The sequence below is a fragment of the Eurytemora carolleeae genome, unplaced genomic scaffold (assembly GCF_000591075.1).
Source record: "Eurytemora carolleeae unplaced genomic scaffold, Eaff_2.0 scaffold1820, whole genome shotgun sequence".
NCBI lineage: Eukaryota > Metazoa > Arthropoda > Copepoda > Calanoida > Temoridae > Eurytemora > Eurytemora carolleeae.
The window spans coordinates 29866-46916 of NW_019397782.1; the positions used below are offsets into that span (position 1 = coordinate 29866).

Sequence of the window (17051 nt, forward strand, 5' to 3'; positions counted from 1 at the left end):
ATGTTATGTTTTATTATAAATATTAATGTATTATTATTATTAAATATATATACATATATTTATGGGTTATCTATAGCTGGCCAAAAGGCTGGACCAAATTGGCTAAATATTTTGGTGGGAACCCATTATTATAATTATTAGAAGTATTATTATTATTATTATTATTGTTATTATTACATTACTTTATGAAATTTAGAAACCATGTTTAAAGTTTTAAGAATAAAGAATGAGTATATGGTTATTATTGTATTTAACGTGAAACTCTTTTCATGTATATTTAGAGGAATGAATTTTGCTAACGTCATTCTTAATTTACTTTTGTCATTGTTTTTATTTTAATTGTATATTTTAAGTTTTTTTTCCGGAAACCCAGCGGACCATATGCAATTATGCATTGCATATTGACAGAAATTATTATAACGAATATTTGTTGTTTACAAGAGCAAATCAAATACAAGACCTTGCAAAAGTACATCTATACCGCATATAATGCTTTGAAAGAATTTTTATCTACTTATAGGAAATATTATTAATATTATCATGAAATATATAGACCAGGAACCGCCATATCTCATGCGCAAATCTGTGTACTACAGTGGGAGGAGATCAAAACAAAGAATTCAGGGGCAACGCATTATTTTTGAGGGAAAAGGGCCCAAGGGGTGAATAAAAATATATTGCTATTGTATTTTCCATATTGACCAGAAAACCAAAAATCATAAGTATTCGCTCGAACTTGATAAATAAACTTGTTTTTTTGTTGGACTGTAATATCACATTAGAGCTTTATATCTGAGTTGGGCGTTCCTGTATAGTTCCTTGAATATTATTATATGTCCCTGATTTTTTACTTTTAATTTTAGAGAGCAATAAAAATAATATTTTGTTTGACAAAAATCGGAAAAGTAATTTCTTTTTCATGTTTTGGAATTTTTTACAGGTTTTTTATATTTCTATATGCATATTTAGAGAAATGATTATTCAATTTTTTCTCTTAAAAAGATAATTTGTTAACTTCTTCATCATGTTTTATTTTAGTTTTTAGTGGAAAATCTTCTCAACTGATTACAGAAGAAATTAACTATGGAATAGGTAACCCAGTATTTTTATGTTCCTGATTTTTTAGGAGGAAATATTTAAGCTTTCCAAGTGATACAGAGGAGATTTTCCGATATCGAATTTGTCCTCTTTGACTTTATGTTGTGTATTTAGGTTTTTAAATCTTAAGATATTGTGCATATTTTGTTCATTAAGAGATTTCTTGAATTTAATTATCAACAGATTCAAGTTTCTAGACGTACAACAGTGAGAACCAGAAAACCATGGCGACATTTTTACTCAAGTCATTACTTAAAATCTTCAGATAAACTTGAGACACGGCAATTGTAAAGTGTAAACAGACACATTTAACTCAATAAGTGATTTAATAAGTTGTTGCTTTGTTACAACATCAAATACAGACTAAGCCAGGGACTAACAGACACCAAGAAATACATGAAAAGACATTATAAGAACAGATATTTGTTGGCGGTTCGCGCACATGTTCAATTAAGTTACTCATGTCGTTCATTTTAAAGCTCTTAGAAGTACATTTTTTCGTTTTATAAAACTGAATAGAATAAATTGCGCATTTTCAAATGATAGAATTGAGGATTTTCAAAAAAAAAATGACATACAGAAGAATGTTTGAAATTTTTAAACATCCTAAGAAATGGGACCGAGTTCCTTTTTAGTACATTTTAAAAATTAAAACAACATTTTAGAGCAAAAACGACGACCCCACAATTTATAGCCATTTTACCTGGCACTGGTAACACTTTTTAGTATAATAAAACGTTTAGTGGGTAAAATGGGATCGAGCACATTTTCGAATATTTAACAAAATACAACGATGTAAAGTAGTGTAGAAAGCCTCATCACGCGTTTTCCAAAAAAAAATTTATGATTTAGAAACTCGATTTTTCGGCATTTTAATATTTTTGCATTTTAAGTGCTCGATGCTGGTAGCAGTGGGACTAGAGCATATCTATATTATTGGCCGGAACATTCGGGAAACAAGCATGATTTACTCAGGTTTAGTATTTAAAGGGAGTGATCGCGAAAAATGAAAGGGGGTAAAACTATATACAAATGAAAGGGGGTATAAACTGTATACAAATGAATGGGGGTATAAACTATATACAAATGCGTCGAAAAATAATCGATGACTTCTGTTTGTAATATCTGAATGATTTGTTTGAAATTAAATTGATTAGTTTACAATCCGAGTTGAATGTTGCATCTTTCCAAATTTGTATGGACGCTGCGTTCTTCGGTGTGAGTCGTTTTTAACAATTTTCTCCTTATAGACGCAACAGATAGAAGTAAGATTAGAAGTGATCAAAGGCGCTTTTTTATCGCATTAAGCCTATACCTCCTTTCATTTTTCGCGAACACTCCCTTGAAGGGAATATAGGCGTACACTAAGGTGACCCTCCATCTATAAAGTTGCTTGTTTGATTCACAAGGGTATCCTTTAAACTTTTTTCGGATTATTTTTAATTGTGGGTTCTATTCTAAAGTGATTTTTGGAAATATGTTCATAGCTGGGAACTTTAGAATGGTGGATATCGGGACTAATGCTTAATCCACTCTTTCTCTGAATCTCCAGATTAAATATTGCTTGTTCTCCTCATGAATTTAATCTCCAGATTAATTAACAGATCGGGATTAAGGATATCACATTCTAAAGTTTTCAGCTCTGACCTGAAAACTGAAAACTTTAGAATGATGGATATCAAGATAAATGCTTAAACTCCTGGTTTTACTAAACCCGAGATTACTTTAATACGTATTCGATATCCAAAAAAGAAGTAAAAAAATCAACCAATGAGCGTTTCATATTAAGATGTTTGGATTAATGTTTGTTAAGACTAACGTTTAAAATGATGATAGTCCTAAAATGTGATAAAATATATTTTTTAATGAGTTCATATTAACATGATTAAATTTATATTTGCCTAAATGCTCTAAAAGCCGGCTTGTGAACAGCTGACTTTAATTCAATCCAAAAAAAGAGGATTAAGAATAAAATTAAATGTGTGTACATTGGATACTCAGATTAAGCGATCGGAATTAAGGATATCTCATTCTAAAGTTTTCAGTTCAGAATTTACCTCTTTTCAAGATTTACCCTATTGTTACTGAGATAGATGTATGAAAGGTTTAGTCGTTGTCAATCGAAAATGCCACTTTATAGACGTAAGGCGTCAAATTTTCGATGTTAGGTACTTTCCCAAAGGAATTTTTTCCAAGTGGCAACTTTCTAAGCTAGTCCTAACGACAGTGCTCTGCCTCCTATCCTGTTCTAGCTACAGTGCTTGGCCCTCGTTTTACCTTAAAGTCTATTAGTATATATCTGTGCACTTATCTTCAGCTATACTGTCATAAATTATTCATACTCATCGTTCACACAGGACAGGTTTGCCGCTTTAGTTATTGTAAATTGGCGGTACAGTCCAAACTAGGACCGCAAAGGTTAGCCCTGCTCGGATATTCAAATGTACACCGCTTGTGCGTGTGTTGCAGCAGTCATATATTACGGGCACTTTCTCAGTCAGCAGTGCTATGCAGAAAAGCCCTAGAACCTATCATTTCAGCTCTAAGAGGGTTTGGCGCTGTACTCTGCATAGCACTGGTGAGAGAGTTCCCGCACTCATCTGACTGGCGCTACGATGAGTACATAGGTATATTTAAAACAGTGTATCCTCCATAAAGATATATATTTATCCATTATTAATTAATTGATTAATTGTTTAATGTATAAATATATTTTAATTCAGCGGAAACACCTGATACTGCGTTTGAGTACATAAGGCAGGACAAATTTTGATTAATATTAATCTCCTGTGTATAATACTAAATAGAAATTATTTTTACTTTTTCCAGAAAAGTCTATCTTGCTTCTAGTTCTATATTTTCAAACATTTCTTAATGTAAAATAACAGAGCTTTTTAGTTTGCATACTGGTCAAACGACAGAAACAAATTGTAAATATACTAGCTGAAAACTGGGCAATGTCGGGTACTTCAGCAATATATATATATATATATATGTAAATTTATATAATACTATATATCTACATAGATTATATTAATCCTAGTTTTCCCACGAGATCTTTTAATATCTTCTTAATTAACAATGCTCACGCTAATTCTTAATTATTTATTGATTGCATAAGGTTTCTTGTTCTGACTTCACACCCTGATCCAGATACCCGGGTTTAATGGTCATCTCTTCTTTTTCGATCATATTTTTACTTTGTCAACGTAGATTTAACTTTTTAAGTCGTAAATGTTTTATCGGGAAATTCTGAATGACGTATTATATAGGGTGTCCCAAAAAACATGGGTATTCAGTGACGAATTCGATATCGTCTTTGTTATGAATCGACATTGTAATACCTATAATTTCAAAAGCCATAATATTATTATGTGTGCTAGAGTTTATTCTAAAAGAAGGGTAAAAGACTGCAAAGATGTGTCTATAATGTCTCCGCAAGATAAATAGTGAAGGCGGACAAGTTAAATCTGTTTGTATACTGCAATTTTTTTGTTTTACTAAGTACAACCGTATGCAGTCAAAACATAAACAAACAAAGTGTGAACATAGCAGAAGAAACTCTTACAGATTACAGCGTTCTCAGTAGGTATCACTAAACTAAATCAAAGAATTGCTTAAAACGAGGATATCGAATTCGTCACTAAAAAATTCCCCTGTTTATTGGGACACCCTGTATATTAGAATTATATGCGCATATCTAGATGTAATTAGTTTTGCTCGGCCTGAGGATTGTGGAACTGTCATAAACATCATGTTGACAAAATGTAATAGTTTTGATGTATATATAATCTAGATCCTTTATATTCTATATATTCATATCTATATTATCTAATGACGACCTAAATCATCTGATAGCTCGACTTTGTCTTTTGCTTTGATAAAAATTCTGAAATAAAAGTTGCCGTGGAACCAACCAAGAATATAAACGTGAAGCTAAAGTAAAACGTACTTTAAATATAATTCTTTTTTTTCAACCATAACTTCTAAAAGAGTTATTGAAAAGAAAAAAAAATTTAATTGTTTTGAATTTCTATATACGTAACAAAACTTTTTTTCTCCTCTTGTGCATAAAATCCAAGCTAGAGATGCTACGAGGTCACAAAATTGTACCAGTGATGTCGCATAAATTTGACCTTCTCCTGTCTAGTTTGTAATGTATAAAGAAAGAAAGACACGAGAATTCCATACAGTCTGATTCTTTGTGGGTAACCCTGGATACATTAGACTATAGTGTGTAAATACTATATATTTTTTATATTCTTCAACATAGAAAGTCAAACGTCAAAACCGCGGAACCGATCGCGATTCGCTCCCAAGTTTGTTGTCGAAACTCTCATGACCTTGAAAAGTATTGTGAATGTTAAAGATGAAAATAAATGGACCGAAAAAAAATATCGACATGCTTTATTTTTATAAATGCGTAAATTTAAATATATAAATCCGCGAAGCACGATTTTCAAGGGAAAATGTTAACTTTAAGAGTAAAATAGTTACTAGAAAAGGGCGTGAAGCGCCCATGGTCAGCCAATTATCAAAATATCCTGTTTTTACCAGGCCTCTACTTTTGTTTGCTAGAGATAATATACCAGCGGAAAAACATAAGGTAAAAGGATACAAAAAATAAGTAAATGTTTTATAGTCGAGAGAAAGAGAAAAGTTTCCTGATATCAAATTAATAATTTAACCTAAAATATTGACACCATATCCTACAAGAGCGACTATTTTTCAGTCCTAAGTCCTCTTGTTGAAGAGCTGAGAAGAACAAAAAAGTTTTGATTTTTTAAATTGGAAACCTAATGAATTTGCTTTTCTCATTCTCAAAGTTGTGCTTAAAACCAAAACTACTGGAGCTACTGGGTCACAAAGTCGTACCAGTAAAATTGCATAAATTTAACCTTCTCCTTCTGAATATAATTTTCAAAGTAAACCAGGGTCTAGATGTTTCCGGGTTTTTTTTTAATTCTATCACGTTTTGATATATAATTCTATCATGTTTTGATCTTCAATTTTATCACGTTTTGATCTATAATTCTATCACGTTTTGATCTATAATTTTATTACGTTTTAATCTATAATTCTAGTACGTTTTGATCTATAATTTTATCACGTTTTGATCTAGAATTCTATCACGTTTTGATCTATAATTCTATCACGTTTTGATCTATAATTCTATCACGTTTTGATCTAAAATTCTATCACCGAACTTTGAAATCAGCATGTATTGATNGCTGTAAGTTAAAATTGCTGCGTAAAAGCGGAATTTTACCATTTTTAAGTTTTTAATTTTTTATATTTTTTTTCAAAATGTGTATTGAACCGTGTAAAGTATAAAGTGTACAAAAGAGACATCACAAAAAAGCATAAATTTAAAAATTCACCATTAAAAAATATGACACAAATGTTATTTTTTTTAACATGCTTTTAAATTGTATTTGTACACAAAGTTTAGATTATTTATTTTTGCAGATAATTTTTTTTTTCTTTTTTTTTTGGGGGGGGGAGGGGTAGGTTTTAGGTAAGGTGGATTAAATGTAAATGTTTTTCAGATATAATAACACTTCAAAGAATCCTTTCTAAAGTTCTTGCAATAAAGCTTGTTCAAAAATATTTCAAACGGTTTAATATGCGAAGACATTATATATGTTGTACCCCCCCCCCCACTCTTTCTGCATCTGTACAACACTTACGCTTTATGTTTTAAAGGAGTATTGGGCAAAAACTATACAGACTTAAAGATTTATCACAATAAATCATTTGTTTCTCAAAATTTGGCCACAACCGCTTGGCTCCCCTGTTATATTAAGAACAAAATAGATATCTAAATGGTATTATAGGTTATGTTATATTTAGGATAATTTTTCGATGTTATATGTATTGATAGCGTAATGATGTCATATGTTATGATGTTTGTATGGATAACTTAATTAATGATGGTATATTTTATGTTATTTGTTATATTACATGTATGGATGTCATACATATCATCATAAGTCCTATTCTGTAAACCTGAACATACATTGTACTTTATTAGTGGCCTAACTATGCTCGCTGTTAATAAAATGCGCTTGTAAGTAACTATGTAAAACCTGTATCACCATTTTTCTTCACTACGTCTGTAAATAACTATGTAAAACTTGCTATTACGTTGATTAATCTAACCTATCTCATAGAATTCAAAATCTACATTAGTTGGAATAATACTCCACTTTGATTATAGTGTTAGAGTAATTATGCTTTGTGTATTAACGAGAGGGATTGAGTTATATCTTGAAAAACAGAAACCAAAGAATACTGATAGAGTCGTATCCGGTTTGACATAGACGAAAGTATTATTGATCGAAATAGTACTTAATCGAGTTGTATCTTGGAAGACAGATACCCAAAAATAAGGATAGAGTTGTATCCGGTTTGATATTGACTAAAGTATTATTGAACAGAATAGTGCGTGATTGAGTTGTTTCTTGTAAGACAGATACTAATGAATACTGATAAAGTCGTATCCAGTTTAAAATTGACTGAAGTATTATTGAATAGAATAGTTCTTTATTGAGTTGTATCTTGTAAGACAGATACCCAAGAATAATGATAGAGTCATATTCGGTTTGATATTGACTAAAGTAATATTGCACGGAATTGTGCACGATTGAGTTGTATCTTTTAAGACAGATACTAATGAATGCTGATAGGGCCGTATCCGGTTTGATATTGACTAAAGTATTATTGAATGGAATAGTGCGTGATGAGTTTTATCTTGTAAGAAAAATACCAAAGAATACTGATAGAGTTGTATCCGGTTCGATATACCTGAATTGGTACCGATCTAAAAGACTTTGTTAGAGTAAGGCATTTACCACATGGAAAGCTAATTGATGTTATATGTTTAGATGCATGTATGGAAATCCAATTGATATTTTTGTTATGTTATAGGTATGAATGACTGAATGATGTTACATTTTATGTTATATATGTATTGTATAGATAACTAATTGATGCTATATGTATGAATATCTAAATAACATTTCATGGTATGTTATATTTTGGATAACTAGAGTTGAGAGCATGTGATTCCAGGATTAGAATTTGTTTTCTTTCTGAAATTTTTTTAGGAGACCCCATTATATATTCTGGCAACAGCTGGCATGCGGCTTATTGATAAACAACAGCAGGAAAATCAAATCTTTATTCGTCATAGATTTATCAAGGGCTGTACTGTGTACATGGGGGAGGTGGGGGTGGGGGGAGACGCCATAGACGTATTTAGAATCCTATATTATCTTTCTTACAACTGAAGCAATGATATTAAAAAATTGTGATTCCACTTTATAAATCCCTCACATTCAACAAAGAAATTAAGTCTTTGCCACAAACTCTTATTTTCTTATTCTTATATACCAGGTTGCAAAGATGTAAGAATACGAAAATTTGAGTTAGTGGCAAATACTCAATTCCTTTATTAAAGCGATGGGGAGGGAGGGAGGGGGGAGAGTTGATCGTTTCTTTGTATTGATGATATTCAATTTAATTTTGTTTGTGATATTGATTAATTGAAAGGACGCCATTTTGGAGAATTTACGGAAAGGTATAAATGAGAACTTTCAGTTTCACTTTACGGAGGGACATTTAGAGATTATAACAGGTACATTTATGCTTTTATTCAGGGTTCAGGGTACAAGATACATGGTTCAGGATTCAGGGTTCAGGGTACAAGATACATGGTTCAGGATTCAGGGTACAAAGTACAAATGATTCAGGGTACAAAGTACAAGGTGCATGCTTCTCTGCAAATAAAGGGTCACGAGAGATTATTTTTACACTCAATAGTCTACAGTCCCTTTAAGCCTATTTTCTTATAGAATTGGCGTTTTCTTATTTTTTTATTTGGAAATTCCCCATTTTTACACATAAACTTTTAAAATAAAAATTGGAGTTTTTCTATCAGATTTTTTCTGTAAAATTTTTTTTAAAGGGATTAAATATTTTTGAAAAATGAAAAAGATAGCTCAAAGTTTTAAAAATTTAAATAAGTTTTGATTAATATTTTCAGGAGACCGTGCCGAGCTGATAAACGTAGAAAAGGTAGTAATTATATAGATTGTGCAAAGTTGCAGAGACCAAAGTGAAAGGAACTTTGCTTTTAGGACTCTTCGCCCCCCCCCCCCCTCTAGTTACAACTTCAGCTTTAAATTGTTGCTCTTCGAAGTTGCCATTAATACATGGTTATTTACTAAATCCAATTTTTCGCAGATTTATCAGTTTATACTGGTTTTCAGTTTATAATGGTTTTCAGTTTATACTGGTTTTCAGTTTATACTGGTTTTTAGTTTATACTGGTTTTCAGTTTATACTGGTTTTCAGTTTATAATGGTTTTCAGTTTATACTGGTTTTCAGTTTATACTGGTTTTTAGTTTATACTGGTTTTTAGTTTATACTGGTTTTCAGTTGATACTGGTCTAAAATAGTGATGGTCGACCTAAAATTTCAAATTTGACCGTCCACAAACCATCCTTGGGATCATGTGAATTCAGCCAATTTTATGTTTATTGGATACTAACAAACAAACAGACAGACTCCCCATTCCATTCCTTTATTGGAAACCCTGTATAAAAACAGAACAGATATCTGAAAATTTAGAAAATTTTAAATATCTAAAATTTCTTACAACTATTTGGATTTAAATTTTTTTTATGGAAAATTAAATTCCGCAAGAGCATTCAGAATGTTTAATATGACAAGAATAAAAATAATTTTGTTAAGTAGGGATCAGTCGTCATACAATATATCAATTCTTAAATAAGAATAAGTTTAATTGAACACAACTATCATTGTTTTGATAATAAGGGGTTGTCAAAATATTTTGTCTTTTTGAGGACCAGACTGTTTCATAAAATGAATTTAATGTTTTAATATTTTTTGATTGATCGATTGATTTATTGGTTGATTAGTTTATACGTTTATTAATTTATTTGTTGATTGATAGATTGATACGTTTATTGATTGATTGATTGATTGACAGATTATTTGATAATTGATTTGGTATTTTTAAATAGTTCATTAATGTGTTTATTGATTGGGTGCTTGGCTTATTGATTGGTTTATTAATTGGTGAATTGATTGATTGATTTGTTTACTAATTGAATAATTGGTTTTTTGATTGATTAATTAGCTTGTTAATTGATTGATTTTGCTATTTATTGATTGATTCACTGGTTGGTTCAGGGTCCAGGAGGTCGTGATAGTATGGTCCTGAGACCCAGGACGGTTGGTGCACTAGACATGGGTGGAGCAAGTATGCAGGTCAACGCAGTATAGTTGTACAGTACAGTACAGTAAAGTGTACAGCACAGTACAGTAAAGTGTACAGCACAGTACAGTAAATTGTACAGCACAGTACAGTAAAGTGTACAGCACAGTACAGTAAAGTGTACAGTACAGTACAGTAAAGTGTACAGCACAGTACAGTAAAGTGTACAGTTCAGTACAGTAAAGTGTTCAATGCAGTAGAGTATTGTACGATACAGTATAAAATGCAGTACAATATTGTACTGTACAGTGCACAATAAAGTACAGTAATGAACTGCACAATGTACAACGCAGTACAGTAATGAACTGTACAGTGGACAATCCAGTTTAGGAATTTGCTGTACAGTGTACAACCGAATATGGTATTGTGCTGCTTCGTTCAATTTACAAAACTAATTATATACTTGAAAAACATGGAGGACGTAAGTTTTATGTCGCAGATTGGCCTTCAAAATATATAATCTTGTTATAATCATTTTTGCCATAGATAAAACATCGACCTTGTAATTTCTAGATTTTCGTAAATAAAACAGAGACTTTTAATTTATAATTTTTTTTAGATGAAACATCGACCTTATAATTTCTAGATTTTCCTAGATAAAACATCGACCTTGTAATTTCTAGATTTTCCTAAATAAAACATCGACTTTGTAATTTCTAGATTTTCCTAAATAAAACAGAGACTTTTAATTTATAAATTTTCCTAGATAAAACATCGACCTTGTAATTTCTATATTTTCCTAGATAAAACATCGATCTTGTAATTTCTAGATTTTCCTAGATAAAACATCGACCTTGAAATTTCTTGATTTTCCTAAATAAAACATCGACCTTGTATTTTATAGATTTTCCTAGATAAAACATAGACCTTCTAATATCTAGATTGCCCTTGAGATAACCACTAATCTACAGCTGGAAGAAATGCAAGAAAAGGACAAAAATCAGGTTTGGAATATATTTATTACAAATTACGAAAAACATTTATTTATTTCTAAATGTATGTTATGAATGCAATTATTGTGGGTTTCCATTATATCAGACTAGCTCGGGAACCGGAACCCAGCATTGTCCATGAAAACTAAACTATTGCTAAACAAGTTCACGCAAGACCGAATTTAAAGATTTTAAGCCACGGCTTAAATTTGAGACGCGGCTCAAATAGTGTTGGTTGCACTTAAAATGTATTCATTTGAAATCGGTTTTTTGGCGGATTTGAGACGCGGCTCAAACTCATTAAATTCGAACTCCATTCAACTTAGAATTTTTAAACCAAACTATGAACATCCACGTGGTTCTACCGAGTTCACCGGTCAACATTTGAGGCCAACTGGCCGATGGGTTTCTGAGTTATGATTGGACATCCAAATGGACATCATACTACTTTTTATACATAGATATACACATTGTACATGTCGATATGCTGATATGTTATATACTGTGGATTATGTACAGATTGTGGAAATAAACTTGGGATGTACTGATCATGATGTTGAGCACACTTACAGGTTATTAATATTTTTTTTTTATTATTAATTTTTCCGTTTCTTAATCAGTACTGTTTAAAATTTCCCTTATAAATAAAACTCGAAAAAGGATTTAAACGGAGTTAAATAATGCGTAACCAATTTGTTGCTTGGTAAAATTCAATAAATATTCCAGGACTTCCCAATCCCATAACATTGATCGAACTTCCGCGACTTCCCAAAAACTGCATAACAATTCAGCTCATATATCTTGCCTACAATTATAACAAATATGTTGATAATAAAAGGGATTAGTAAAGTTCCTAATAGTTTTCAGTTATCTTATTTCTAGGGTGTTTGTATCTACCTATCTTATTTCTAGGGTGTTTGTATCTTCCTATCTTATTTCTAAGGTGTTTGTATCTACCTATCGTATTTCTAGGGTGTTTGTATCTTCCATATCTTATTTCTAGGGTGTTTGTATCTTCCTATCTTATTCTAGGGTGATTGTATCTACCTATCTTATTTCTACGGTGTTTGTATCTACCTATCTTATTTCTAGGGTGTTTGTATCTACCTATCTTATTCTAGGGTGTTTGTATCTTCCTTATCTTATTTCTAGGGTGTTTGTATCTACCTATCTTATTTCTAGGGACTTTTGTATCTTCCTATCTTATTTCTAGGGTGTTTGTATCTTCCTTATCTTATTTCTAGGGTGTTTGTATCTTCCTTATCTTATTTCTAGGGTGTTTGTATCTACCTATCTCATTTCTAGGGTGTTTGTATCTTCCATATCTTATTTCTAGGGTGTTTGTATCTACCTATCTTATTTCTAGGGTGTTTGTATCTACCTATCTTATTTCTTGGGTGTTAGTATCCACTTATCTTATTTCTAGGGTGTTTGTATCCACTTATCTTATTTCTAGGGTGTTTGTACCTACTTATCTTATTTCTAGGGTGTTTGTATCCACTTATCTTATTTCTAGGGTGTTTGTATCTACCTATCTTGGGTTCGGAGCAAACCAAGCTAAGGAGAGACATGAGAGAACCTTGTTTCTAGGTAATCCAAGGGTTCAACAATATTACAGGAATTCTTAAAAACAAGATTTCATAAAATACAGGGTTTCATGAAATAAAAAGTTTCCTTAAAAACAGGGTTTCTCAAAATGCAGTTTCCTAAAAATACAGGCATTCCTAAAATGCTGCTTTTTTAAAAGGGATTTATAAAACACATGGATTGTAAACTTCGAATCGAGTAACTCTCATTTATAATACGGTGTTAGGCGAAAATATCAATATAATAAAGACGACCTTTTATTTAAGTTTTTATTGTTAACAAACTTGTTCACAAGTAATTAAAGAGAAGCTTTTTTAATTGAAAGCTTCTCTTTGTTTTCATTTTTTTGTGTATCGACGCTGGTTAAATTATAAATCAAAATTGAAATCGAAAGTCGTCTTCATTGTATTGATATAATTGCCCACCACCGTACATTTCATGTCCAAATCACATCAGTACCTTTTAAACCTTCAACATAGCAACAGTTAGGCAGATTTTGTTGATTCCTAGAAGAGAGTGAAACTTTTGTGTAGGATCTCGTGCTAAGTTTAGGATTCCTTAATCTAGGCTTATCCGGAGATTTTGGTAGCTAAACCTTAGCTGCAACTAGGTTATAATGCAAGGGAAAGTTAATTGCAGCTGTGTATACTCTGCGTATATATTGAAAACAGTTCTCTCTGGGCGGAATTTGTTAACAAAAATATATGCATCAGTGTTTTATTTTTATAGTTCACATATTATAGTTTCCTATGACCAAAATATTTCATTGATTTTTTTATGTATAAGATGGATCCCATGTCAGGCTGTGACATACGTCTCGTCTTGTGTTTACATTACCGCCCAGAGACAGTACACTGCAGTCCAAAAGATGCGTACACCTTTTAAATAACTTTCTTTGCATTATAACCTTGAGCTGGTCAAATGTTGGATCAGTTATTTAAATCTTTGTGATTCCATGATCTGATTCCCTGTTTTAAAGTTTTTCCATCACGCTGATTTAACAGTTTTCTGATTGTCCCATGCGAGCAATTCAAATTCGAAAAAACGGAGCACATCTAGTCCTGGTTAATGGTTAGTCAAGGGTGCCATTGAATTTCGAGTTCAGTCACTTAGCTTAGCTGGATATCAAACATAAATATTCCAACCTCTAGATGCTTACATACGTAAGTAGTAAGTGCTAATGGGGATCGTTTTGAGGTCCGTTTTTTTAATTTTCAAAGTTTTTAGACTTTTAAGGAGCTCCACGGGAATCTAAGATATGAAAAAAAAATTTTGATTTTAGGTAAAATCAATATTTAAAGGATACAGCTGTAAATCGGTCATGCCCCACTTTTTAAATGGTGGGTAACTCTAGACAGTCGACATTACATCCACATTTAACAGTCAAGAAATAAAGTATTCTAATATATTTTAGACTTTGCATAAATTACCTGTTCATAAAGCTTAAAAATTTGTGTAGACGCTGTTCTTAAAGATGTCACTGAAGGCCGGACAGAGAAAAAACGAATCAAGGAAGAAAAAGATTTTTAAATCAATCAATAAATTTTTTAACGACATTTCAACAAAATTTTATGTTTTTCCTCAATGATAATTTCTTTGTAAAGTTCTTCAAAGAAAGTGAAATATTTTATAAAATTATTTTTCCATGATGTAATGATATAATGTTTGACTCCATATATTTTACGATATTTGGAAGCACCATATAAACATGAGCAGCTAGCAATTATAGGGTTGCCTATAAAGGATTAGACTTCAGAGATGACTGTCCAGACCTTTTACTGTCCATTTCCTTATATTAATTATAAATTGTATTCTTTCTTTGCAAAATCATTAAAAATTGAAATTAAAAATTAAAAATTAAAATCATTGAAATGGCAAAAATAGATTGTGTATTGAAGACAAAAGTCTCCGATTAATCTAAATATCGTCAAATTAAAATAGTTTAAGAAAGTCTTTACAGTTTTTACAGTGCAAAGCTCTAATTTGGAAAAATTCACGATTTAATCATTTAAAAATAATTGTATAATAAGTTGAAAATTTACTGCAAATTGGTAATTTAGAATTGAGAAACAGAAAACTCTGGAATCGGAAGACGACTTTTAGACTAAAGATATCACTTTAAATAGTCGAATAAACATTAGACTCAGCAATTGTGCAGTGTAAACAGACCCATTTCGCCGAATAAGTGGTCTAATAAGTCACTTATAGTAAAACTATTTGTTTTGAGAAACATCAAGTACACTTGTTTATTGTATTATTGTCGTCTTCATATTCCAAAATTTTCTTGTGTACACTTTTCTTTAAATCTTTTTCTTTCAAGGATCCTTGTCGACCTTTGGGAATGATGGATAATATTACACTTTCATTAGGAATAGTATTCAGCAGATGTTATTGATTTCATCCATTTTATAGAATGGTAAAAGAAAATTTGTTTAGTATTTTTCGCAGACTTGCACGTTGATTTTTCAAAAGGTAATATTTAAGTTGTCTAAGTGCTTTCCAGACCCTTTAGCTCTTAGGCTGAGAATAAGAAATCTTGTAATTATTTACTTTATTAGATACTTAACAAGTAAGAAAGATACGGGAATTTTACTTTACCAAGGTTTCCCAAGAATAATTTTGTCTTTTGAGATGAAAATGCGCGAATTTATTTCCAAAAACTTCGCAGAGTTAGTGCTTTTTTACATAACTGTGACTTTAGAATTTACTTGACGTCCCTCTGTGATTTTTTCTTTATATTTTCTGATAAAATCATTATACGCATTACGCTTGACGAATTTAAATTCGATACAATAAACATTTTATTAAGAAATTATTTATGAATTTTGATATTTTCTTGAATATTTTAAATGTTAAAACTATGGAACAGATTTGGAAAATTACAACTTGACAGCTGAGCTTAAATCAAGATTGGAGGAACATCCAAATATTTATTTTTACGGAACAGGCAAGATCTTAAATACTTCTCTTCTACTTTAATAGTTGTTTTAAAGTGAAATTCGGTTTTATGGATTTTATCTGTTGGCCGTTAAACCAGCTGGATCTATGAGGCACACATTTTTTGTGGTAACTAAAATGGCCCCAAGGAAGGTTTACGGCGAGGAGAAAATTAAAAAATTTTGTCTTAACAAATGTCGATATAACCGTCTTTTTGTTAATACACCAATATAAACAGAAAAGAACGAGTGCTTGATACCACAATTACTATTATTTTTAAACTCCTATATCTTTGGAACCCGATGTCATAGACCCTTGATATTACAAACTATGTATTCATCAAAAAGTCTTGAAATGTCAAAGGGTTACACGATCAGGTTGCAAAGATACACGAACTTAGTTCCTTTATCAGTTAAAAAATATATGAAGAAAAAATGGAGGCTTCAAACTTGAAAAATTGGCGTGTTGCCATGAAAACGTATAATTAAATTTAATTAATTGAATAGTTTATTTTTCTGTCCTAGAAAGTATAATTGCATAACCATTTTAGGAACAATACAAAGAATAAAAGATCATTTTAATTGTATATTTGCACAATGACAAAAATAATTAAATGCAACAGAGTACTTTTCAATGGAAAATAAAGGTGTTAAAAAAAGTTAACAAAATTCAAACCAGATTCTTTCCAAATCAGACGATTTTTTATTTAAATTTTAGTTTAAAACTACTGGGTATAAGGCCATTTTTATGTCATGAATCTGACGGTTTATTTACTTCCTCTTCAATATTCCTTGATAGTCATACCACGAATACGAGTTCCCCACTTGGATATCGAGATCAAGTGTTAAAAAATAAATATCATCTTTTCTTTTCATGATCGCTCTTCATCAATACAAGTTCTGATTAAAAACATATAAAATTTCATTATTACGTGGAATCTACTTTAGTTTAGCGTGAGGCCGGGTTATGATTAAATAAATCAAATTAAATTTAAATAAATACGTTTTCTTTTTTTTCAGGAGACTGGGAATCATGTTATGCAGCATTAGAGAACTTTACTAAAATGGGAGAACAATTTCTTTCTTGTTCACAAGTATTATTATTACAATTATTATTATTATTTTATTATTATTATTATTATTTTATTATTATTATAATTATTAGTATTATCGTTATTATATTATCATTATTA

At 30.9% G+C, this 17051-nt stretch overlaps 2 protein-coding genes across 2 annotated transcripts in view; both read left to right on the plus strand.

Annotated features, from left to right (window-relative positions):
* Nucleotides 1-2101, plus strand: part of LOC111715884 (ectonucleoside triphosphate diphosphohydrolase 3) — a 7782-nt gene extending 5681 nt beyond the window's left edge. The window contains exons 4-5 of the mRNA XM_023491280.1: nucleotides 1039-1092; nucleotides 1992-2101. Of these exons, the coding sequence (XP_023347048.1) occupies nucleotides 1039-1092; nucleotides 1992-2086 (149 nt within the window). The 3' untranslated portion in view covers nucleotides 2087-2101. The remainder of the gene's footprint in view (nucleotides 1-1038; nucleotides 1093-1991) is intronic.
* Nucleotides 2102-9108: 7007 nt separating this feature from the next.
* On the plus strand, nucleotides 9109-16952 carry LOC111715885 (ectonucleoside triphosphate diphosphohydrolase 7; the record flags this gene model as incomplete). Its single annotated transcript, XM_023491281.1, has 9 exons — nucleotides 9109-9177; nucleotides 10319-10396; nucleotides 11285-11347; nucleotides 11855-11907; nucleotides 12852-12925; nucleotides 14382-14434; nucleotides 15243-15291; nucleotides 15792-15869; nucleotides 16879-16952. Coding segments are annotated over exons 2-9 (501 nt in total), but the record flags the coding sequence as incomplete, so codon positions are not given.
* Between the last annotated feature and the right edge of the window lie 99 nt (nucleotides 16953-17051).